The 27,306-nt window shown below is 35.5% G+C and overlaps 1 protein-coding gene across 5 annotated transcripts in view; it reads left to right on the top strand.

Moving 5' to 3' along the window:
- Positions 1–27,306, top strand: part of RAPGEF6 (Rap guanine nucleotide exchange factor 6) — a 204,568-nt gene that overhangs the window by 72,901 nt on the left and 104,361 nt on the right. For all 5 annotated transcript variants that reach the window (XM_039252546.1, XM_039252545.1, XM_039252543.1 and 2 more), the window contains one exon: positions 7,995–8,138. In XM_039252546.1, coding sequence (XP_039108477.1) covers positions 7,995–8,138 — 144 coding nt within the window. The remainder of the gene's footprint in view (positions 1–7,994; positions 8,139–27,306) is intronic.

Here is a 27,306-nt window from a genome sequence, read left to right as displayed (position 1 = left end):
AATGCAATCCCAATCAAAATTGCACCAGCATTCTTTTCAAAGCTAGAATAATCCTAAAATTTGTATGGAACCACAAAAGACCCCAAATAGCCAAAGTCATATTGAAGACGAAAACCAAAACAGGAGACATCACCATCCCAGACTTTAGCCTCTACCAGAAAGCTGTAATCATCAAGACAGTACGGTATTGGCACAAAAACAGACACAGAGACCAATGGAATAGAATAGAGAACCCAGAATTGAACCCACACACGTATGGCCAATTAATCTTTGACAAAACGGGGAAAAGCATCCAGGAGAAAAGACAGCCTCTTTAACAGATGGTGCTGGGAGAACTGGACAGCAACATGCAGAAGAATGAAACTGGATCACTTTCTCACATCATACACAAAAATAAACTCAAAATGGATAAAGGACCTGAACGTGAAATAGGAAACCACCAAAACCCTAGAGGAGAGAGCAGCAATCAAACTCCTCTACCTCAGCTGCAGCAATTTCTTATTCAACACATCCCCTAAGGCAAGGGAATCAACAGCAAAAATGAACTACTGGGATCTCATCAAGATGAAAAGCTTCTGCACAGCAAAGGAAACAATCCATAAAACTAATAGGCAACTGACAGAATGGGAAAAGATAGTTGCAAATGACATATCAGATAAAGGGCTAGTATCCAGAATCTATAAGGAACTCACCAAACTCCACACCCAAAAAACAAATAATCCAGTGAAGAAATGGGCAGAAGACATGAACAGACACTTCTCCAAAGAGGACACCCAGATGGCCAACAAACACAGGAAATGATGCTCAATGTCACTCATCATCAGGGAAATACAAATCAAATCCTGTTGGGAGCCATTCTGAACTCACTAGTTGAGAATACTCCTTGTGAGGTTAAGGCAGGGTTTTGCAAGGTCTCCTGCTGTCAGGTGATGACTGATATTCACCCCGACTTAATTTTTTCTGCTTGAGCACTAACCCCTGAAGCACCTTGTTGATTGGTATTGGGAGTGACTTGTCTCCTTATTCGGGCCTTGGTATGATGATTGCATCTTGTGAAGGAACTTGTACGAACTTCTTTTGTGGTTATGGGAGCAGACATTTTTTTTTTTCTGGATACTTCCTATTAAGTGATAAACAGGCTATTGACCCCTGCTCATAAAGAACTAACCTCTGCCTTGCTATGCTAAAACAGTCTTGTTTTTATTTGAATGCTAAAGATACCTTCCTTCCCCATATGATAAGCATGAGTACCCCATATCAACCACTAATAATAAGGTTGTACGTATCAATGCTCTGGAAAATCTTTACAGATCAAAGAATTTATGATCAGAATGCCACTTCTGTGCTATCCCCCATACACTTAATCATAAATAAAGCTAAGTCTCAGTCAGTGCAGAGATGCCTGCCTGGTGACCAGAAAGAATCTCCTGGCTCTCTCTTTCCCTCTCTCGCCTACAGCGTCTATCCTTCAGGGACCCCTGGACTGGCTGAAGCTGGACTCCAGCAAAACCCTCACTGAGATACCACCTCATGCCGGTCAGAGTGGGTAAAATGAACAAATCAGGAGACTATAGACACTGGCGAGGATGTGAAGAAAGAGCACCCTCCTACACTGTTGGTGGGAATGCAAAGTGGTGGAGCCCCTCTGGAAAACAGTGTGGAGGTTTCTCAAAAAATTAACAATAGAACCACCTTACGACCCAGCAACAGCACTGTTAGTAATCTACCCAAGGGATACAGGAGTGTTGATGCATTTACGGGCACATGTAACCCAATGTTTACAGCAGCACTTTCAACAATGGAAAAACATGGAATGTTTTTCCATTTCTTTGTGTCTTCAGTTTCCTTCATAATTTTTCTATAGTTCTCATACAGATCTTTTACATTTTTGATTAGGTTTATTCTGGCATATTTTATGGGGTTTTATTGTGCAATTGTGAATGGGATCAGTTTCTTGATTTCTCTTTCTGTTGCTTCATTGTTGGTGTATAAAAATGCAACCGATTTCTGTACATTGATTTTATACCCTATGACTTTGCTGAATTCATGGATCAGTTCTAGCAGACTTTTGGAGGAGTCTGTTGGGTTTTCCATGTAGAGTGTCATGTCCTCTGTGAAAAGTGAAAGTTTGACTTCATCTTTGCCAATTCTGATGCCTTTTATTTCATTTTTTTGCTTGATTGCTGATGCTAGGACTTCCAACACTATGTTAAACAACAGTGGTGAGAGTGGACACCTCTGTTGTGTTCCTGATCTCGGGGAAAGCTCTCAGTTTTTTCCTCTTTGAGGATGATACTGCCTGTGGGCTTTTCATAAATGGTATTTATGATGTTTAAGTATGTTCCTTCTATTCTGACTTTCTCGAGGTTTTTATCAGGAAAGGGTGCTATATTTTGTCAAATGCTTTTTCTGCATCTATTGGCAGAATCATATGTTTCTTATCTTTTCTTCTGTTAATGTGATGTAGCACATTGATTTGTGAATATTGAACCAGCCCTACAACCTAAGAATGAATCCTACGTGATCATGGTGAATAATTCTTTTTCTATGCTGTTGAATTCAATTTGCTTGATGAGAATTTTTGCATCCACGTACATCAGTGATATTGGCCTGTAGTTCTCTTNTTTTTTGCTGGATTTCTGTCTGGTTTGGGAATCAAAGTGATGCTAGCTTCATAGAATGAGTCTGGAAGTTTTCCTTCCACTTCTGTTTTTGGGAACAGCATGAGAAGGATAGGTGTTAACTTTGTTTTAAATGTCTGATAGAATTCCCCTGGGAAGCCATCTGGCCTAGGACTTATTTGTTGGGAGATTTTTGATAACTGATTCAATTTCTTCACTAGTCATGGATATATTCAGATTTTCTATTTCTTCCTGTTTGAGTTTTGGTAGTATGTGGGTGTTTAGGAATGTGTCCATTTCTTCTAGTTTGTCCAGTTTGTTGGCATATAATTTTTTATAGTATTCCCTGATAATTGCTTGTATTTCTGAGAGGTTATTTGTAATAAATCCATTTTCATTTGTGATTTTATCTGTTTGGGTTCTCTCTCTTTGAGAAACCTGGCTAGAAGTTTATCAGTTTTGTTTAATTTTTTTCAAAAAAGCAACTTTTGGTTTCACTGATCTGTTCAGCTGTTTTTTTGGATTCTATTTGTTTATTTCTGCCCTGATCTTTATCATTTTTGTTTTAATCAAAAAGTTTCATTTTCTCTTTGGACATTATCTTGTTCTTCTGTCATCTCCTTTCTGAAATTTAAGTATATGATAAGTCTTTTTAGCCTATCTGTATCTTCGTGATTTCCCCTTTTTTTTAATCCCTTCATTTTTTAATGATTTCTTTTGGACATATTCCCAGTTTCCTAATATTCTTTTTAGTTCCTTGTCAATATACTGTTTAATTACCTCATTTTTCTTTTTTTGCTCTCTTTCTTTTTTTTCTGTATTTCAGTTTGTGTAATTTCTTTTGTTTTTTAAGTTCACTGATTCTTAATTCAGTTACATGATGTCTTTTTCATCTTTTACCATGTTTTTTGTTTCTCACATTCTCATTTTACTCTCATTTTCTTTATGTGTGCTGAAATCTTTTTTATCTGTTCATATTGTCTACCTTTCTACTTTTCTGCCTTTATTATATCGGTCATGTTCCTTTAAGTTCTCTGTTAGTTTCAGTATCTGGATCACGTCTGATTTTCTTGGATTGCTCTGTTGCTTGCTTTGTCTTATAGCAGTGTATTAGGTTTTTGTTGGTTTTTGTTGGTTTTTCTACCCTTTTTATTTTTATATGAGTCATTACTTTGCATTTAGTGATACATATTGTGCATAGGGCAATAGAGACTTAAGATTGATAGTGTTTAAGCCTGCCACACCTCTCCTTCTGCTAGAGTTGAGCTAGGTTTGGATTTTTTTTTTTTTTTTTTTTATTATGGCTTAACCTTTAGTTCACTAATGCTTTCACATTGCTCTAGTCTTACTTTGAGTTTAGGTTTGGGATTGGTTTGTTGGAAGTTTTTCTAAGTATTCGTATTCCACCCCCAGTTTGAGGCCTTCCTTGTGTTCTGATGTTTCACACATGCTATGTCTCCATGTGATTGTTTTCCTAAATGTAGACTTCTTTTGCTTGTTACTCATCATGTGCTAGCCTGGCACTGGGTAGGAAGGGCACTTGGGAGGATTTTTTTGTTTCGTCCTTGTCTAGACTTACCTTCTTAGTTGATATTTATAATCTCCGGCTTATTTCCAAGTTTTTTTCTGTTTGAAAAATTGTTATTATAACTATATATTCTGATACTTAAAATACATTGGAGTATTTGCAGGTTTGAGTCTGTTCTTTTCCTGGCCATTATTTTTTATCATGTCTAATTTTTGTTCTTGTGTTTGGGTTTTGTTGTAGTGGGTTTTTTTTTTTCTTTCTTGTTTTTTAGGAGGAAACTAGGTTTGTCCATGAGGTCATATGTCTTGAATTTTAGGTGTAGAAATTATTTCAGGTCTGGGTTAAAGTTGAATTCTTACTTAGAGGTTTTAGATTTGTTTTTACCTATTGCATATGTACACTATCAGTCCTTAATGCCTTTAAATTTATTTACATGGTTAAGGTATTAACAAATTTAAAGTACAGACCTGCAGGAGGGATGGCTTATATTTTAGATTCTTAAGGCAAATGTGTTTTTGTTTATTTGGTTGTTTTTTTTTTTTTTTTTTGCCCTCCCTTTTCTCTCAGTGCCAAGCGAATTTTCTTCCTTTCTCCCTCTGCAGAGTGGGCCCTTTCCTCCCGACCCCTAACACTGAGGGTTCAACTAACTGGTTTGAGCTTCATGAGTAGGTTTCCTCTTGGATTCACCATCTTTGATGGATTTTCTCTTTCTTGACTTTCTTGTTCCCTACAGCCATCAAAGTGGAGGGTCTAGTCTCTAGAGTTGAGAAATCTGGTTGATTAGGAGCTTTGTTGGTAGCCAGTCTCCTGGTATTTGCTAACACTTCATTCTTGGCCTTTGGAGGGAAGTTTGTTAAGGGTACTTAATTCTTCATACATTGTTTTGGTTTTTCTTTTCATTTAGTACTTTTCTTAAATTTTGAGACTTAGAAACTCCTTTCCTAGATTTAATTTACTATTTATATTTTGAAAAGCTTTTATTGTTTATCTTGAACAATAAAGATAATAAAAATTATCTGCTTTTGCTCAATAATTGATAGATTTTGGAAGATTTAAAGGTTATATGATATTGAAATTTCATCTAAAGTGAGTAATCTGATTCATCCCTTGAGACAAGGCAGTGTGAAAGAAATGAACCTTTTAGTAGTCAAACGTGGGTTTCGAGTCCTTACCCACCTGTATGAATTACTTAAGTTTTATGAAACTGTACCATCTATCAAAACAGAAAGAGTAGCTGTGTAATAGGGCCATATGAGCCTTAAATGATACAACTTAAAGTTATACATAGTTATATATAGCCTTGTGTAGTGATTCAGTGAACACTCTAGTTCTCCCTTCATTTTTTAGAAGAGCAAATTGAATCTCAGGGAGGTAGCATATATTGCTTCCTATTCAAAATTCTATAGTTGTTGACGTGGATATCATTTCCCTCTCTCTCTTCTGGATTTTATCTTTCAGAAGAGTAACTTATTCTGTCTACCCTCCTATTTCTTGAGTACATATTTCCAAGGATCTAACATGTCTGGGAAGAAAGGGAAAATCTAATGTATTGCCCATTATGGCAAACTTTTTGAATTTTAAGTAAACAAAGATTAATACACAATACATTGCCTGTCTTAGGAAACTTGTTAGTGTGTTAGTGAGATGGGTTTATCTAGTAATAATTACGGTTGATGTGCTTACTGCTACAGAAAGGGTAGTAGCTTTCTGGGGCAGAGGAGGGCTTGTTTGAACCAGGTCATGAAGTATGTGGAGGATGCCAAGATGTTGGCAAAGGATTAATGGGCTTTATGGCAGTAGCAGCAGTAGCAGTGCAAAGTCCTGAAGGCATTGGAGAGCGTGTCCTTTTAATGAGAAATCTAGGTTGTGTACACAGAATAAACTAGTCTTGGTCTGGGGAAAGGAATGTTTTTTCAGAAGAGATGGTAACTGAAGATGTGTCTTAAATGATTGCTAGTATTTCAGCAAATGAAGATAATGGATACAGTAGCACAAATTAAGGAAGTTGAATATAAGTTACCAATAGGGACCTGTGAATAGTTGCATTGACTTGGCCACTACTTTTCAACTCTCATCCTTCTCATAACTGAAGCAGATAAACATCTGCTTTTTCTAAGAAACCATCAGGAATTTTGTGTATCTCATTAGAGCTTTTATTTGAGAGTTTTTTTGGGTTTATTTTTGTGTGTGTTTGTGAGGAAAAGAATAAAGGAGCAGTTTTTCTAGGCCTACTTGTTTAAGATAAAGTAATAAAAACATTTTGGGAATGGAGTATATGCGGCTTTTGAATGTCAGATACAATAGTTTAAAATTTATTTAGTACCTATTAGATAGAGGTCCATTGTAGCATTTTGAACAGGAGACATGAAGATTTATCTAGGTGATTTATTTGACCATTTAGGATAGAATTGGAGAGGAACACGACTGAAGGGGCAGGATCACCTCTTGTATATAGTTCAAGACTGAAGTGAGTAAGACTCAAATATTGCATGGTAGTAAAAGGGCAGTGTGAGAGGAATTTCTTAAAACAAGAATTGACAAGTTCTGAGAAATGATTGAAGATAAGATTTGGAAGACAAGCAGGGGAATTAGGATTATTCATGAAATTTCATACTTGGGTAACTAGAAATTTTCGATATTAGAAAGGATAGGACATTTGAAGGAAAGCTTGTGGGGGACACAAATTATTATTTATATGATATGAGGTTAATTACATGATATACTTTAAAATATCACTGTGCCTTTATAAAATTTTTTTTAAGTATGATTTAGTCTGAATGGAAAGGTACTGTGGTCTTGTATCATTACCATAAGTGTTGGAGATAGACCTATATTCCAACTCACCATTCAGTTTTTTTAATGTTTGTTTATTGTTGAGAGAGAAACAGAGCATGAGTTGGGGAGGAGCAGGGAGAGAAGGAGGCAGAATCTGAAGCAGGCTCCAGGCACTGAGCTGTCAACACATAGTCTAATGGGGGGCTCGAACTCACTAACCATGAGGTCATGACCTGAGCCAAAGTCAGACACTTCACCGACTGAGCCCACCAGGCGCCCCACTGACTCATCTTTAATGAGTATCATAATGTGAGAGTGGAAAGTCACAATCTCTTTGGATATTACTTTGTTCATCTGTAAACTAGAGATAGTGATACTTGCTTACAGGGCTGCTGTGTGAACTCAATAGTATAATGCTGATACATGCTGGCCCATTGTAAGGCCTCAGTAATTGTTAGTTTTCACTTCTTTCTTAAAAGATGCCAGACCTGGGGTGCCTAGCTGCCTCAGGCGGTGGAGCGTGCAGCTCTTGATCTAGGGGGTTGCAAGTTTGAACCCCACATTGGATGTAGAGACTACTTAAAAATAAAATCTTAAAAATAAAGATGCCGCTTTACTCTTGGCTCTTGTCATACATTAAGATGGACATCAAAGAATAATACGTAAAACATTTTTGTTTTGCCTTTTAGCATTTCACTGAAATCATAACCATGATTGTTTGCTAAATAAATGTATATATAATCAGGCAGCTTATAATTGGATTAATTCAGGGGTGGTAATTATTGAATGTGTAGGTGTAGTTAACAGCCATCATTTCTGGTAAGTGTCTTTACTTAAAGGTTATATGTTTATGTGAGCGAGAGAGACTATTTCCTGAAAGGAAACTGTGGTCTCCAGATCTTTATTATGTCACCTTTAATCTTTAACTCATGAGACTTAGAGACTATTTTCTTGAGGCAGTTCTTGCATGAAGTAGATGAATCCTCCTTATGAGCCTGTTAAGACTCCATAGACTGTCAGTAATATGGAAAAATTGGATATTCAATCAGGAATGTGAACATGTGTTTCAGGTAGAGAATTCCAAAGATAATGAAGATAGTATTCTACAAAGAGAAATTCCTGCCAGACAGTCTCGACGAAGGTTTCGGAAAATTAATTATAAAGGAGAGCGCCAAACCATCACCGATGATGTGGACATTAACAGCTATCTTTCTGTGAGTACATTTAGGAACAGTTCATGGATTTTCCTTAATTTTTATATATAGTATCTTTAATTTACGTATGTTTTTGATAATAGCACTTTGGGCTTAATGGATACTGTTTTGAGACAAGTAAATATATATCATTTATTAAAATACTTCTCAGTTGATTTGGTAGAAGTGCTTGTACATACCATTGGGAGTTTTGTTTTTGCTTTTGGTTTTTTTAAATAATGTAAAAAAAAATAGTTACCATGTCTTTTTAGAACTTATTGTGGATTTTGTCCTTTTATTGCCTAAATGGAATATAGACTAGAGTTCTAGCTGAGAACTCAGTTAATAGACTCATTGGGTGCTTCTTTTTCTGATAAGCTGTAAGGCATATAAAGAAATAAAAATATGTCACTTTTTCCCTTGTGTGGGAGAAATACAGATACTGTGTGTTAGCACAGAAACATGCACAAGTGTTAGCGATATGTTTTCACATGCAAATATTGAAAAAAGAGAAGCAGATGAAATAATTAGCTTTTGTCACACTATAAGAAACATAAGCTGTTTCTCCAGAAGTCTTCAGTTTTGTAATTGTAGCGAACCTCATTTTAAAGTAAAAAGTATTTGAATCAGTAAGTAAGAATAATCTAAGAAAGACTAAATCCAGGTGTATTTTATCAGTTTTCAAAGAAGTTGTGATCCCCCAAAATATAAAAACAGTCTAGAAATTGATTGCAACAAAATTTCCTAGAGTATGTTTAATTTATTTGCTTGTCAGAAACAGAAATCCCTCCTTCCATGTTAGGAGTACAGAGGATTATTTAGGGAGTTGTGTAGAGTGGAGTAAGTGTTCAGTTTAAAGGCAGCTTTAAGGATTTAGCCATGTTTGCCTAACTCAATTGATTTGTACATTCTGTACATTTCCAACAACATAGAGTAACATGAAATGATCCCCCATATTTTGTACCACATCCAGAGGTACCCAAAGGTCATTTTCTCTTCCTTTTGTTTAATCATTTCTTTAAAAATAAAAATTTCTTTCTCATAATAAATTCCGCCATAATGAAGTAATTTAACGTTATTTGCATTATCATGTGTCTGTTTTAGAAAAATTTAAAGTTGACCAATCATTACCACCCAGTTATGTAACTGGGTGACATTTTGTATATTCTTGGATAAAGGTTTTTTTTTTCCATATAAAGATAAGTATGTAAGCTTTTGGGCTAACTTTTAGAACTTCAACATGTGATCTGCTTTATAACTTTTTAAAACTTACACGTGTAATCTGAACATCTTTGAATGCTATTGAAGAAATTATTTTTTATATTACCCTTAGGAGTGTCCTAGTATTCCATTATAATAATTGTCATAATTTAGTTAATTCTTTTAGATTTTTTAGGTTTTTTTTTCCTTTAAATGAAATGCTAATTACCTTTGTGGTCACATGTGTCCAGATGTTGGTTTCTTTAGAAAAGTTCTAAGAAGTAGAATTACTAAATTAAAGTACCTTTAACTGTATTATTTGGTTTTCCTTATATGCGCTGGAGTGCATAGTTTGTATGTGTGTTTGGATTACTTACTCCACTCTTAGCACTAGTGTGTTGTTATATTATTTTAGTGTCATGTCATGAAGCCTAAGTAGATTCTATATTTTCTCTAGGTAGCTATAGTTTTTGCTTATGCGTCATTTACCTGTAATTCTGATGTGTGCTGAAAGTTGTCATCTTGGGGTTACACTGGTTTCCTGAGGGGACCAGAAAGAGCAACAGGCACACTGCTTGAGATTCAGTCCATTTGATGACTCTAAGTGAAGCGTGTCATTGTTGTTATTTAAAGCCTTCTAGTTGTTAGTAGTTAGCCTAATAAGTACTGTCAGGGACTTGGCAGAGGGGAGAGCTAAGTTGATTCTGGGTAGTTAATAACTATGAGACTGGGTTATAAGAGGATTTTTGGTTATGATACTTGCATTTGATATTTCTTGAAATAATAGTTGCTTTTTGCTTTTGATTCTAAAAGGGATATATTTCTGGCAACTTGGAAAAGATTTTAAGAGGTTTTCATTTACTTTTCATGTCACCACTATATAAAACCTATGTGTCTGTTGGTCTAGATAAGGATGCTGTGTAGCAAAAATCTTACTTTTAATTAGTATTTGTGAAAACATCCAGTAGAAAATCAGTTTTATGGCTGCTCTAGATCCCTTTAGTTCTTTCGTTCTTCTGTCAGCAATTCAGAGTGAAAGATCAAAAGGGATCATTTTTTCTTTTACACAGCAGCTGAGATTAGACTGTTTCTCTTTTCATTTGCAAACTGTCGTCAACCTTTCCTTGCTAAAATACTGAAGGTCAAAAATTCTTAAAGATGTACGAATATTTTGTTACTTTTCTTTGTCGTATTACTAGTACATAACCTATACATCAGAGTTTTGTGAGGACTAAAGACTTGGCATGTTTTTATTCTGTAACTGAATGCTTAGAGTGATTGAAAAGGATGGTTTATTTTTATGAATTATTTTCATAGTTGTGTCATATATTGCTTTATGTAAAGATGTGAGCCATAATCTTAATGGGAAAGTGAAAGTTTTTTTTTCTTAATGTTAAAAAAAAGAGCCCTTCTCTAACAGTTACATTTTTGAAACTTCTTTGGGTATTGCTCTCAGAGCTTACAACAAATTTAAATGTTTCCAAATACTCTTCACTGGGAATATTTTAAATTTTGGATCTTTGTGTAAGGTCTATTTCTTACTTAGAAATAGCAAAAAGGTGCTTGGGAGTAATATTCAGTGAATAAACTGGGTAATTATGCCAATTGGAAATAGTTGAGCAGTTACATGAGACATCTGTCTTGAATTCTTCCTTACTTTGTCTGTGATTGGGATTGGGGCATTTCATCTAAATCCTTTGTGCTTTGGTTGCTTTACCTCAGAAAATGAGGATGGTAATATTTGGTCTGCTGTTCTTTAAGGGTATTTGCTGAAGTACATGGGAACATGTTTGTGCGCTCATAGTCTAATCAGTCAGTATTATCTCTAGATACTTCCTCTCAAATGTTTCAAGATGTATACCTTCTCAGTTTCCCCATGTGATTACCTTAGTGTTCACTGTCTTTCTTTGTAGAACTCTTGTAATAGCATCTGCCATTCTCCTCCAGCCCATTTATACTGTAAAAGGAGTATTTTTTTCATTTTAAGAGATATGGAAAATTTTTTTCTAAATTGAAAAGTGTTACTTTGTTTGATTTCAGGGTTTGTTTTGTTCTCTGATTTTCCTACTTCCAGCCCCATTCTTTATCTCTTTCTTATCCCATTTCAGCTGCTAGTCCATTTGTTTTACCTCAGTTTTTTTTTTTAATTTTTTAATGTTTTATTTATTGAGACACAGAGAGAGACAGAGCATGAGCATGGGAGGGGCAGAGAGAGGGAGAGATATAGCATCTGAAGCAGGCTCCAGGCTATCAGCACAGAGCCTGATGCAGGGCTCGAACTCATGAACAGCGAGATCGTGACCTGAGCTGAAGTGGAACGCTCTACTGACTGATCCACCCAGGCTTTACTTCAGTTCTAAACGAAACTCTGTCACTTGTTTTAAATTCTTAAATCTTTTCATGGCCTACCACCATCTACCAGAGAAGTTCCAAAGATCTAATATATGAGGACCTTCATAGTCTAGACCAGTTCTCTCTAATAGAACTTTTTGCAGTAATAGGAATGTTTTATTCTATTTCCAAATAGGTGGTAGTAACTAGCCAGATGTGGCTATTGAGCAGTTAAGATGTGGCTGGTATGACTGAAGATGTTAATTTAAAATTTTAATTTCAAATACTTAATGTGTAAGTAACCACATGTAGCTAGTAGCTACCATATTGGACAACTCAGGTCTGGACTTTGTCCACCTATCTAGCTTTATCTATTTTTATTCCCTATCTGTAGCTGGGCTGAACAAATTTGCTAACCCTTGAAGGGACCACATTTGTATTTATTTATTTGTATTGTATTTTTTTAATATTTATTTATTTTTAGAGAGAGAGAGAGCAAGAGCAGGGGAGGGACAGAGAGAGAAAGGGACAGAGAATCCCAAGCAGGCTTCTCACTGTCAGTGCAGAGCTGAGGCGGGGCTTGATCCCATGAAACATATGACCATGCCCTACGCTGAAACCAGGAGCCATACACTCAACTGACTGAGCCACCCTGGAGCCCCTATTTTCATCTTTATTGAGATATAGTTCACATATAATACTGTGTAAGTTTAAAGTGTACGGCTTGACATTTGATATACATATTATATGCAGTATGGTTATTGTATATGTGTGGATATGTATGGGTTGAGGGATGAGAACCTTGTTGGTATATACATCTTTTACATATTCTGTTCCTTCTACTTAGAATGTTCTTTGATTTTTTTGTCTTCTTGGCAATATCTTAATTGTCCTCAAGACTCAGATCTGTATCATTTCATAGGAAGACTCTGATTTTCACTTGAAAAGGATTAGGTACACATCTCTGGATCACACAGTATCTGGTGTATATACTTGTGACCTTTTATTAGAGTGTATTATAATCATTTGTTCAGTTGTCCACTTCTCTCATCAGATACTTGCCTTGAAAATGTGAAGAGAACCATCATCATTGTATCCTCTGAGTGTATTACATTTCAAAATAAGATTGCCTTTTTTCCCCATCAGCTTGTTTAGATTCCTGTGTAACTTTGGGCATATCATGTAACCTTCCTACATTTGTTTGGATAAATACAAATTTGTGAAAGGATTAAATGAGAGAATTTATGTAAAAGGTTCCGCCTAGTGTTTGGTGCTCTCAAAAACATTCATTATGTTAGCTCCTATTCCTGTTATTGTAAATACTGTCTTTGTTTTTGTTGCTTGTAAAATGATTTTCCTGTTTATCTATTCTATACCTGAATATGAATTATGTCCAAGATACTTAAGTATGTTGGGGTGCTTGGGTGGTTCAGTCGGTTAAGCTTTTGGCTCTCAGTTTCCGCTCAGATCTTGATCTTACGGTTTGTGAGTTTGAGCCCTGCATCCGGCTCTGTGTTGACTTTGTGGAGCTTGCTTAGGATTCTCTCTCTCCCTATCTCTGCCCCTCACCTACTCACTTATTCTCTCTCAAAATAAATGAATAAGCTTAAAAAATTTAATTAAAAAAGATATTTAAACATGTTAATATAATCAAAACAAGCTAAAGAATTAGAAGAAAGGAAAAGACAAAAGAAAATCAAGCTGACTTGAGGTTAGGACAACTAATAGCCAACTACCACTGTCCCCATCCCCCTCTAGTTATTTTCGTAGTGTCTATGCATAGTACCTCAGTTCAGACAACGTAATTTCTTTGTACAACCTTAAAAGATAAAGTGGTTATTCAGCATATATGAAAATCACTGAAGGAGTTGCTTTCCTTACACAGTGAGTAACTAGAGTCCAATTAAATGACAATAGGGGATATCTGCCAAAAACTGACAACTGGTTTTGGAACTACTGATTTGAAGGCCTACTTTGTGATAGTATTTAGCAAGGCTACTAGTTTAGCTCAAATTTCTTAAAATGTAGACTGCAAAACAGTCCTCAGACATGGGGAAAAAATAGAGTTTATATTTATATGTAGTATTATCTTATCCTTTTAAATTTCTGATGAGTTTTGCATCTATTTTGTAATAAACACAAAATATTTTTGCTAGTGATCAGTATTAATTTATAAATAAATGACATAGGTTAGAAATGTGTGTCAGAATTTTTTTTATTTTTAAGAATTTCCGTGGGTGCCTGTGTGGCTCAGTCAGTTAAGCGTCTGACTCTTGATTTTGATTGGGTCAAGATCTTATGGTTTGTGGGATCAAGCCCCTCATGGGGCTCCATGCTGAAAGCGTAGAGCCTGCTTGGGGTTCTCTCTCTCCCTTTCTCTCTACTCTCCTCTGCTTGCATGTGCTTTTTCTCTCAAAATAAATAAACTTTAAAAAAATAAAAAGTTTGAGATTAGATGGTTTTTAAATGTCTTCCTCACTTCGCACTAGTGGTTTTGTTTGTTTGTTTATTTAGCTTTCTGGCATCATTATTTTGTTGGAGGTCCCTTCCTTTGGTCCTGTTTTTGTTCTTCCTGGAAGGTTTTTAGAGGCTTCTTTACCTAAGGTAATTCTGTCCTTTGGTGATACAGTTTGAATTTTAACATTTGCTCCTCTTATCCAGAATGGCCTCCTACTATGCCTTCCAGAAAACAAAATAAACAACTTATTTAAGAATGTCCTGAATGTCTGTTTTGTTTTGTTTTGTTTTTACGTAAAGTTGATTGCTGTGTCTTAATTGCCTACAGTGTTTAACATTTTTTTCCACATGTAATGAGTTGAATTTTTAATACTGGTATATATGTGAAGTTAAATGGTAAAAGTAAAGCAGGACAGATAAGGGGGAAATATCTTGGTATCACCAACTATGCCTTTAGTTAACTTGAACCGAATCTCCAAAATACCAGAGAACATTCATGCTCATTTTTGTGGAAATAATATTGATTGAAATATAAATAGGGACATTCTTCAAAGGTTTAAAAAAATCTTGTTGGTGTTCTGGTAGTTCATTTATGAAATTATAGCCCTTTTTATTGATTTCTCCTTTCTTCTGCTATATTTTTTAATAACAAACAGTATGGGTGTTTGCTATGCTTGTTATCTTCTCTTAACTGGGTGTCAAGTTCCTTAGTAGACTACTTTTTTCTTTCTTGTCCCCTGTGTTGCTTTTTACATCCTCAGGCACAGGATAAGCCACTGGTCTTGCTTTTCTCTTTCTCCATTTATAGTGCCTGCATGTAAGTGGAACCATCAAAATTTTCCCAAAAAGACACCTGGAAAGCGGGATTTCCATGGAAGCATCACGGGTCATGGTTTTAAATTTAGAGGGCTTCCTTTTGCTCACCGTTCTTTTTTTTTTTTTTTTAATGTTTTATTTATTTCTCAGAGAGAGAGAGAGAGAACAGGGGAGGGTCAGAGAGAGAGGGAGACAGAGAAACTGAAGCAGGCTCCAGGCTCTGAGCTGCCAGCACAGAGCCCGACGCGGGACTCAAACCCACGAACCAGGAGATCGTGACCTGAGCCAAAGTTGGACGCTTAACCAACTGAGCCATCCAGGCGCCCCTGCTCAGCTTTCTTTATAAATTTTCTTTCTACCCAGTCCATTGTTCTAGAACTGTATGCAGGTGGTAGGTATGGTATGATACTCTAGAATCTGATTTTAAGTGCACAAATTATAATGAGGCACGCAGGTCTTCCTATTTGCTTCCTCTGTGATTTCACCTTAAATTTCCTGCTCACCTGTGGAGCATGTTGTTTTGTTTGGAATCAGAACATATTTATGACAATTAAGTCATAATTGTCAGTACAGCTCAATAGAAGGTGATTATTAGGATCAGGTCGTTTAACCACCTTTCTGGTGGTATACTGAATAATGGCTCTCTTCTTGTAGTGGGCCATGAATGTGACATCTTAAGGTTTTTAGCAAAATGTGTTCTGCTTTGGTAGAGACTGTGAGTGTCTTATTGATCAAGCCATTCCTGAGCAAAGAAATGGGATCCTGCTCCCTGAAAGCTCATCAGAAATTAGAGGACTTTGGTCCACACAGGTGATTCCTGAAATCTCCTCATGGAGGATTGTCTTAGTCCATTCAGGCTGCTCTAACAAAATACCACAGACTGAGTGGTTTATAAATAATACAGATTTATTTTTCACAAGTCCAGAGGCTGGCATTTTAAGATGAGGGTGTAGACATGTATGGGTTCTCTTGAAAACCCTCTCAGCTTAGAGACTCCTGACCTCTCACTGTCTGCTCGCGTGATGGAAAGGGCTAGGGAGCTTTGTGAGGCCCTTTCTCTAAAGGCACCAGAGTGTGCTGGTGTATTCTTTGTGGTGCTTTGCACCTTCATTACAGAAGAGGACTTTTCTCTCACTTCATGAGTGTCTAACATCTCCTAGTAGGAGAATTGTTCGCATTTGCCCTCTGGGAAATATTATAGAATTCTTGACAGGAAGGTCTTATACCTAGTTAGAGGGTGTTAAGTCCACAAATGGCAGAGAAAAAGCAAACGGGTCATACTGTAATCGAACTAAGTTAGGATAAATGCCTGCCTGGAGCAGTTTTAAAAAAAAATGTGAAAAAATTCTAATTGTAGAAGTGAAAAACATTTAAGAATGTTAAGAGAGAAACTTACTGTAATCATCAAACCAGAAATAGCTAGTGTTGCTAATGATTTTTAAATACATCTTGATTAATTCAGATCTTCTGATTTATTTAATGCTAAATTTTTATGTATCCTACCTTTCTGCTTCTCATCCAATTAATTTTTCCCAAAACAAATAATATTAATATTATTTTATATGTGTGTAACAAAGGATTCCCATGCAGCTTCCACTGTTCTCCCTATTACAAACAACTTGTATGAGTAATTGGACTCAGATTCATTTCTTAGGGTTGATTAGCAGAAGTTAAATTACTGGATTAAGGGCATAAAATTTATTTTTAAGGCTCTACATAAGTATTGCTAACTTCTAAGTAGTTGTTTTAGGAAATTATCTTGATCATTCACTTTTTATGAACTTCAGGAATGTTGTGAGCTCGAGGAGGGCTGCACATGCTCCTCTGGTCTCCGACAGTGTCTTTTAAAGGTGTCTTTTAAAGGTGACACTCATTCATATGGTTCTGCTCAGAGAACCAGAATTGGAAAGTTGTTTTTAACTTACTTGAAGCTTTATGCTGTAATTGCTAAAGAAACCTCTTCTGAAGATTGTTTAAAGCAAGTCTGATATTAATGTATACCAGTGGCCCAAGATAGTGATTTTCAAGAACATTCTGGCTGGAAGAGTTAGAACTACTGAGACATAGCAAACAGATTCATGCTGATTGTTATTGCCTTTTAGTTTGATTGGTTATCTGTTCAGAAACTATACTGTGTTTAGCATTTGGCCTTTATAGTACTAGAAAATGCATTATTTAAAATTAGAGAAGTGAGGGGCGCTTGGATGGCTCAATCAGTTAAGTGACCTGACTCTTGATTTTGTCTTAGGTCATGATCCAGTGGTTTGGGAGTTGGATCCCCACATTGGGCTTTGCACTGAGAGCGTGGAGCCTGCTTGGGTTTCTCTTTCTCTGACCCTCCCCTGCTTGTTTTCTTGTGCTCAAAAAAAAAAAAAAAGCTGGGGGGCAGGGACTTAAAGGTGGTCTAAAATATAATCCATGAATCTACAGATGGATAGAATATTCTCAGTAGTTTAATCTTTTAAATGAGATTTGTTTTTCAATTTATGTTTATATAGCTCTATTTTAATTATTGGGTAGACCTCATTTTTTAAAGAGAATAATATGCTATTTTAAAACTTTCTATTAGCTTTGCATATAGTGTATAGCACACTTGACTGTTTACTATACACATAGAATGTATTCTTTATTTGCATGTGTGTGTAGGTGATTGAGTGAAAAATGCTTCATACAACTGCACAGTGTAGGGGAAAGTGGAGGCATGGTGTGCCTTTTTATTGTTCCTTCGGTTTCACGGATTCTAATTATAGAAGCTTACATCACCTTAGTTGATGATGAAGTCTTCCCTCTCCTTTGCTTTTTCTTCCTTGATCACTCCCTAAGGAAGGATCATATTTCATAGTGCTTATGTGTCCTGCTGGTACCTTTAACAGAGTTTTCAACAGCATGGTGCTGACCATTTAGTGGACATAGACAATCATGTGCTGAAGCACACTGTTTCTTTTAGAAGAATAGGAGAGTGTTGATACTCTGGCTTCCCTTTTTTCAGACAGGCCGAGGATTAGATAGAATACAATTTGAAATCGAGAATTCCTGAGGGGGACCAGTAATTAGAGTTAACTGTGTCTGATAACTTGACGAAGATTCATTTCAAATGTTCAAGTTAAGCAAGGGGTGAGGACCAGGTGGGAAAAGCTTGCTGTGATCCTTTAAAAAGGTCTTATATATTACCTCTGAGGTTACGGTAAATGGTCATTCATTTTCCAAAAGGATTAAAGTGTTTTTATTGTATAAGTCAGTACATTTAACAATTTATATTTTAAAGACCAAATACATAAAACTAAAATAGAGAAATGAGTGACCTGTTTTTTTTATTTTGTGAAATTACATAATTTTTCTTTTGCTCTTTATGTGCTTTTGAGGTCAGTTTCTCTAAGTTGTGATTGCAGTATTTCATTGTGCAGATGGTAAATAAATGGTATGACTTTGCCTGAGATTACTGTAAGCCTGGTTTTTCATATCGTTTCTTTTTGTTTTTATAATGTCTGTAATGTATATCCTCTGATAACTTACCTTTATCCCTGATGACCTTTCCCCCCTCCTTTTCAGTGTTGTTGCTTATTAAGTAAAAAGTATACTTCTTTTTAAGTAAAGTATACTCCAGTGTGGTTAACTCTCAGAACCTTATTTTTTGGCTTTCTATCCAGTATGATTTCAGATGTTTTTGGTTGTATTTTTATTTAGAGATCGTTTATACAATAAACATAACTTTTAATTTTTAGCTATATAGCATCTACATTTTGATAAAAATAACCATGTAATGAAATGCTTTGAAGCTTTCAAAGCCAGCATAGGTTGCTTTATTTTATGGTGGTGCAAAAGACCCTGCGAAAGCTAAAGATTTCATCTTATGTGGTTTAGCATCATGGTGTTTGATGTACAGGGGAAATGTATTCTTAAATGGCTGTCCTGTGGTGATGATTCCTAGATAATGTGTAGATCAGGGCATTCTCTTTGCTGCAGTTACTTTCATTTGAATTGGCAAGATAATGGAATGAGATCACAATAAAATTCTAAAAATGATGGAAGTGAAAAAAATGTTCCTTCACCTAATCGTATAATTAGTGATTTGACAAATTACTGACTATTCTCTTTAAAAGATGTTTATTTCTTCATTAATTAAGAGGTCTTGTTCTTTCCGTAGAAATAAGGTGATCTGGTGTATCATCAGAGTGCTGGTGGATTCCTAGCTGATTATAGGACTTGGCCTGTTTCTTTCATGGTATTGTTGCACAGGGAGAGTCTGCATGCTCCTTTCACCATACATTTCCCTAGAACGGCACATAGTATGAGATGATGGGTAGAACAAGGAAAAGGGTGATGTCATCTTCACTTCTAGGCCACACTAAAGGAAAAGAGAATTGTTGCTTTATTGAACTTGTGTTTACAATAGTAGTTTCTAAACGGCTTTTAGTGGATTGCATTTCACACACAGGACAGCAGTTTCTTCAAGCAGCTAAGAGATGGCTCTCCCTTGCTCAGTTTGAGGTCCTTCTTTGTGTGCTATTAGCATGATTTATTATAAAAAGGGGGAAAAGTGACCATTATGATTTTATTTTTGATTTGGTAATAATTTATCCTGTTGGTACCATACATGAATGTAATTATTATCTGCCATTGAAGCTGAAATACTCTTTTAAGTCATTATTTGTGTACAAAGGCTTGTCTTTTAGAAGTTTATCTTTAATGAATTGTTTGGCTTCATTCACACACAGAGTGCCGGCTATCATTTTTCGGTTTTAAAAAATGAGTGATTACAATTAGATTTTAGTTGAATGCTTAACATGGTGAAATTCCAAACGCATTGTAGTTTATTTAAAATAATTGCATTGATACATTGGTGCTTGAAAATCAACCTGTATATATTTTCCATGTTTTATGTTTAGAAAGCTGCTCATGCTTATTTGTATTTTTGAAATTTAATTTTACATTTAAGTGCATACTCTTTACATGAATTCTTTTGAAATTTTTGCAGAAAACATAATTCTTAAGTTTTATGGACATCTTAATTCCTAAGTGATCACATATTTTCAAAGAATGACTTGTCTTCAGAATAATATTTAGCTTTACTAAAGTTAATTGTAGTTTTATAAGTAACAGCGTAATTCAGATTGGCAGCATAATATTGTTGAGAAAGTGACTCATACTTCACCCAGAGGTATTGAAGAACTCTTTTTTTGGGGGTGAGGGAGGAGGGGTGCTAATGACAAGATGTTTCTTTGGCATTGGAGTCCTTTATAGTAACACCTCTCTCAGGTTATGAATTTCTCCTCTTAGGTTGCAGGCCACTTGCCCTCAAAATAGTGTTAGGTGAGTAAAGCACAATAGTTGTATTGTCTGTTTTGTTCATCGATTCTAAGTCTTACATTTTTGCTGTCTGAAGGTGTACCAAGCATTTTACCGTTGGAAACTACTATGTCTTTTATTGTTTTTGGATATTGGATACATTCCCACCTTAAGTGCAAACTCCTCATAGGAGTATCTGCAGTAAATGCCTTGTGGCGGAACTGTGAAGAGTAAGGGTGGATACTAGAGGAATTGTGTTTTTAGATTGGACAGGGTGTGGCAAATTTAATTTTTTCTGTAATTTTTATGGTAAAATAAAGTTAATTTTTAGTCCAAGCTCAGTTTTTTAAGCAGTTAAAATTAGTTTCTTCTCTGATTGCTTCTGAGTTTTACTGGCTTCCTGCGTCTTTCTAGGAATTGAGCATTGGGCTGCAGGAAAGTACCATATTGCATAGATGATTCTTCCTCAGAGGAGTTGGTACATGCTGCAAGTCTGCTGTTGTGCCTGTGATGTAAAAGCTTTCCTTTGCAAAATGAAATTCTGTTGTTTCCATTTAAATGTACTATTTGCATAAAAATCTTAGTGCTAGTTTTGATATTTTAATGTTAGTTTAGAGTATCTTGAAGGTTATATACCTTTTAGAACAGTTAATTAATAAATAGGAAGTTTTGTAGGCAGAAATCCCTGAATGAGTAGTGTAACAAATACGTATGTGATATCTGAGAGCTAAGCTGCCTTGCGTATTTGTAATGCAAGTATCTTACCAGAGCTAATTATTTTCCCTGGGGAGGACAATCTTGTGTTAAATTTGAATAATAATTTTAGGAAATCTAGCTTCCCCAGTAAAGCTATGTATCAGTGTACAGAATTAAAAAATCAAGATGGATTTTTAAAACTGAAATAGAGAGGTGCTGCTTGCCAATTTTATTCCTAAAGAATTTAGCTTGCTGACATGTCTCATGGAAGGGTGTGTGTGTGTGTGTCTGTGTGTTCTCAGTAAATTGCTTTTTGGGCTACATCTGCAGATACAGTAGCCAATTGATCTAATGCAGTTTCTGAAGGCTTTCTATACAGGTGATGTCATCCTTTTAGCTCTATTCTCCTCCCACTCTCTTTCCTTCTTATTAGATATTTCATCTCACTGCAGAGCATGGAATCAATAGGAGCTTCTCCTTAGGGAGCTGCTGTAAAACAGGCAAGGACAGTAGGAATTAAGACACAAACATATAGTCTTGTTTTAGCAGAAGATGTAGTGTTTTTTGTATCATTTCCTATATAAATTTTCAACCAGAGAAGCCAGACTTAGATCAACATTACTGTCTTACTGATGCATTAGAACAAGAAGCAATACTGCTGAGCTGTAAATAGTGCCTGTGAAAAGAGAACATTTTAATTTTGGAGATTTTCAGGCATTCTTCAGGACAAACCTGTTAGAGCATATATATCTTTTAAGTACCATTTGCTTGCTCATCGGTTGATTTTTCTTTTTTTTAAACCTTTGGTGATTAAGAATATCAAGAAGAAACTTTCATTTTAAGGATACAGTATTCTGGTTTGCTTCTGATGCAGAAGAAATACTGCAGTGCTTGCTCTACAGAATGAAATAAGTTGAAGAAGAGACAAAGCTGTGTTACAGAGAGGAAAGGTTTCTCAGAATCCAGGAACACAGATTTGGTGCATGTTGCCTTATTTACGCTGATTGATACCGTATTAACTGTTGTGTTACCGCTGTGCATGTCTGTGCCAGGTGCCTGAGGAAGCATGTGTATGTCTGTATGTAGTGAGCCAGAAATGTAAACATCTTAATTTGCTGTGATTTGCTTGTTAAAAGTGAACCTTGTGATGAAAACTGTTGCAGTTATTTAGAACAATACTCTGAGCTACTAAAAGCTCATGATTTCAGTTTAAAAGGGATTTGGAGATCTGGGATCTGCTTTTATATAACACTGCAAATGGCGTATGATTTGTAAAAAGAAACTTAACAGAATTTTGTCATCATACTCATCCGTGTGGCTCTGGTTTGAAAAGGAAACTACCCTTTCCAGCCTAGGAAATGGCTTTTCTTGTTCGCTGTTATGCCAATTGTCTTCAGCCATGGGCCTCCAAAGTAAGTAATGTTTATTATTTTCTTAGAGATTGATATAATCTAGTTATTAAATTTAAATTCTACTAGTTTGAATTGTAAATGAGCCTTATTGTGCTATTACATCTTCTGAACTTTAAAAAATAAGAATTACAAAGCAATTTTAAAAGCTCAGTCTCATGGCCATTTTGTTTTTCAATTTAAAGGAGTCTTTAAAGTATCCTAATGTACCTCTGAGAGGATTTGAAAAACCTTCTTAATAATCTGTAGACTTAAAATGTAATCATTTGAGGTGTACTGTCTTCAGACTGAATCATTGGTTGTAGCTATTTCTGTACTTTTCTTTGAGTGTACTCTTTAACTTGATGGCATTGTATTGCCTCATCTTAAATGGTTGATGTATTTAGCTATGTTAGTCTGATCTCTAGCTTACGCTATGACAATTTTTATCACACAGAAATTTTAGGAAGACAGGGTAATAACCCTTAATGGAATAGGAAGGAAATAATTATGAAAAGGAACTATATGAAAATTTTAAAAATATTCTTAAGCATTTAAAAAATAGTAGTAAGTGAACTATTAGTAGCTTGAGACATTAAGATACCATCTCTTATATTTGTCATTTTTTTAAAACAAACATTAACTCAGTAAAGCAAAATGCTACACAAAAGGACATGCTAGGTTTTAGGAAAATATATGGTGTAATTTAATAAATCGTATTGTTTATATTGGCTGTTTATATAGATCTGGAATCTGATGCCACTCAAGTTATCTTTCCTGTTATGTTAATTTCAAAACAAAAACAGAGTAGTAAGAATTTTTGGTTTTGTCTTAAAAAACTAAATGTTTTAGTAAACACTTTAATTGACTCTGTTAACATTGCCTCTGTTAAGATTTATGTTTTTGTTGAATAGAGATGGGCACAATAGAGGCATTTCCTAGGATGAAATCATGTCTTTGTTTAAAGGTTGTCCTCCTGATGGTGACTAAGGGAGAAATACTAGGATAGCACCGTAGTGTACTGTTTTATCTGAATGGTGGCTCACTGCCTATCTTTATTAAATGCAGCTTCTGGAAAGACATTGAAATTCACTATCAGACAACTGATTGAAATATAAAGAGATGGATATACCTAGGTATACACTTCATTTTACTGTCTGGTAAGGCGTGGGTGGCCTCTATACTACAAATGCCACCTGTGGGGCCAACGCTTTGTTGATGCTTGTTGGTAAGACTCCTGAGATTTAAAACATACAGATGGGAGATGGATGAGACCAAATGAAAAAGCTTTAAAGAAAATCAAGAATGAAATATAGGGGTTGGTATTTTTAGAATAACGAAAAAATATCCTTTGGTGGTACTGGTAACCAACTTTTGATTTAAGATTTAACAAGTATAGAAGAGCCAAAGGAGATTTTTTTAAAAATCAGATTTTAACGTTTGATTAGATGCCAGCAGATACCATCTGAGCAGGATTCTGTGATCAGTACTTAACTATGTAAAGTAAGTACTTATAAAAGAGTACACGGATCCTTTTCCCCTCCCCCATCTTTCATGTTATTCCTGATGGAATTTTAACTCTGGATTGTGATTAAACATATTAAACCTGTAATTAGTTTTTCATACCTGGTAGTTTTGGTTTTCCAATACATCTTACTGATTTTTATTTATTAATTCCTGTATTTTGCCCGTGCTACTACTTGGATTTCATTACTTCTGAATTTGTTTATTTTAACAGAATAAGGGGTTCTAGCAGCAAGAGTAGGGGGAAAGGAGAGGAGATGAACTTTAAGTCCTTGTATGCTCAAAATGCTTTACTTTATATGTACCTAAAAATAATCTTTTATTTTATAAAATATTAAATCTAAAGTCTTGTCTTTTTAGTACTTTGAAAAAGTTAATGCCTTGTCTTCCGGCATCCAGTGTTAGTGATGAGAAGTCTGGGCTCCTTTTAATTCTTATTCTTGTTAAGTAATCTGTTTTTCTTGTTGTCTTTGGTTAGTTGTGTTTTTCTTTGGATTTTATTTTTATCCCTTATGCCATGAAGTTTTACCATGGATTGTCTCATTTTTGTTCTGTGTTGTTTTCTTGGTACTTGGAATTCTCTCTCAAGCTGAAGATTCCCCTTGGTCTTCATTTATGGGAAATTTATTTTTTGAAAACTGTAGTTCTTCTTATTGCTCCAGATGTTAGAACTCTGGATCTGTCCGTAATATCTCTAAACATTTGTTTCATATTTTATTTTTATTCCATGCGTTTGCAGTCTGATCTTCTAGCTCACTGATTCTGTTTTGTGACCAGGTGCTGTTCTCCTCTTCATCTTTTAAATTTCTGATTGTAGTAATCATTTCTGAAATCTCAACTGATGATTTTTCACAGCCACCTTTGTTTAATAAGTTATTTTCATTTTATGGATACCATTCATTTCCTTCATTGTCACATTTCAATTCTTCTCTTAGTTGAGTGTAGTGCCTTTTTTTCAGCAGGTCGATATTCCTCTAGTGACTGAGAATTCACCTTCTTGCTTGCCCAAAGTAACTATTTACTGTATAGAAGAGGCATTATTTCTTCGGCTTTCTGTTTGCCTTCTCTTGGGTGCTCTTAGGTCACAGGTCAAGGAAGTGCTTCCATTTTCATTTTTACACACAACTAAATCTATAGGTCTTTTTTTTTTTTGGCCTTTGTCTTACTTGACCTGTCTGTAGCTTTTGACACAACTGATCATTCCCTTCTGGACACACTTTATTCAGACTACAATCCAAAGTTCACCTTGACTCTCTAGACAGTGTGTGACTCTTCTCCCTTTATCCTCTGCTACATCCCTCCTGGATCATTGCAGTTACTCTAGTTTTCTTGCTTGTCCTCAAAGTTGCCAACTCTTTTTTTTTTTTTTTTTTTTTTTTTATTTATTTGAGAGAGAGTGTGAGTGGGGAAGGGGGAGAGAGAGAGGGAGAGAGAGAATCTTAAGCAGGTTCCACATTCAGCACTGAGCCCAGTGCAGGGCTTGATCCCATAACCCTATTTGGCTGAAGGAACGAATCTGAGCCTGAATCAAGAAAGAATCAGAAGCTCAACTGACTGAGCTACCCAGGTTCAAAGAGGAAACTGATCTCCTTTTTTCTCAACAAGTCCATCTCACTTTAAATAAACTTATTATTAAATGCAAATATTGAATGAAAGCTGCTCTTCGGTTTTAAAAATGTTAAAGTGGGGAGATACATGTGTGTTAGAATGGAAAAACTCTAATACTTATTGTTGTTCTGTTTAACAATGGCCCTCCAAACTTCAGCTTTTAGTAAAAATAATGAGTTTGAATTAGGAATACCTGCCTCCCCTGTAGTTTGACTTGCCTCAGGCAGAGTGCTGGTGTAACATACCCAAAGCTACTGTGATAAGATAAAACTTTTTCCTTTAGGGCTTTTGAGAAATTTTAGACTGTCGCCCTAAAACATGTTCCAAACTGTGCTTTTTGGGCCTTAGAATTTATTTTTAATTTTCTCTCATTGTCAGCTGGTACTTCAAGAACATGTCACTCTATCTAGTCATAGAAGCTTCTTTATAAATCTGCTTTTAATTTCATAAGGCTTCTGTCATCTTGTGCCTTGACTAACACTTTCTGTCTCCCATATCTATGATTGTCTTCCATTTCATCTTTATGATGCTAGAGTAATCTTTTTAAAAAGCAGATCTCTTCTAGTCATTTTCTTGCTTAGAGCTCTTTAGTAGCTTTTTTCTAGTACAAGAAATCTGAAGAATATTACTTCTGGCCCTTCATCTTCTGTATCCCCCTATGTATATCCCTTCCTGAGCTGTACTGATTTCCTTACTGTGTTCTGATTGCATCATGCTCATTTAAGCTTATCTAGGTGGGTAGGTAGGTAGGTATAGATACACACACACACACACACACACACACACACACACACACACACTCATACATAATAGGAATGGAGAGAGCATGAGTGCCGTATTCAGAGGAGTAGAGTAAAAACAGAAGTAACTGCAGTCTCCACTCATTTTTAGCTTCTCATATAGGCTTTGATGTTGAGTTGTTTTTACCTAATTTATGTCACTTTGTACTCTTGTTTCAGATGGTTTTAAGTTACCTGCTCATTCTCAGCTCTGCTTTATATATCAAGTATGTTAGTACTTACCATGTTCTCATAAGGCATTCCAATAAAACTCATTTTTGATTCTTATTTTTTTCATCATAAAATGCCAGAACGTATACTATGTGTATAGCTACCCTTATATACTAAGGGCTATAGAATTTCACCACATTCCAGTGTTTGTGGCCATTTTTAAGTGGGAAGGTAAGAGAAAATAACCCTCACATACATGTGTTTATATATATTTGTCCTCAACTATGAATAATTTATTCATAGAAATAATAGAGGAATGTTTTCTTCATGCTGAAATTTTAGACTATCATCAGCCTTGATCTTTCTCTTTCACTAGAGAGTACTACTCTTGATTGCCTAGTATATATTTCTTCAGATCTTGTCTCCCACCCCTAGATGAGTTTGTACCCAGAAAATATGTAATGGTATTTTTAGGCTTTAAAAAAAAATGAGTCTTATGATCAGTATATCAAAGAGACTTATTCAAGCTTGACTATACAGTTCTACCTCATACCTTGAACTGTTGCACAGTATTCCATAGTAGGCTATAACAATTCAGCCATTCTTGTGGTGGTTGGTTATCTTTTCTTTAGTTACAGTTTGTTCCTAATGAATGTTCTTGTACATTCCTCCTTATACATCTGTATGCTTTTTTTTTTTTTTTATTGTAGATACCTGAAGAGGAACTGTTGAGTCATAGGTGTATGTATTTTAAATGTAGTAATTCTTAATGTTTACTCTCCAGAGTGGCTGTCCCAGTTCATAACTCCCATTAGCAGTTTATGAGAATATTGTGTTCCTCCATAGCCTTGCCCATATTTTGAATCATCCAGCTTTCTTTTTGCCAGTTGATGAAAAAGTTTTAATTTTTATTTCCCTGGTTTTTGGCGGGGT

Source organism: Hyaena hyaena, unplaced genomic scaffold, assembly GCF_003009895.1.
Source record: "Hyaena hyaena isolate Hyena2069 unplaced genomic scaffold, ASM300989v1 scaffold_425, whole genome shotgun sequence".
Taxonomy (NCBI): domain Eukaryota; kingdom Metazoa; phylum Chordata; class Mammalia; order Carnivora; family Hyaenidae; genus Hyaena; species Hyaena hyaena.
Note: the sequence above shows the minus strand (reverse complement) of the source record. Positions and strands in the feature narration are given on the sequence as shown.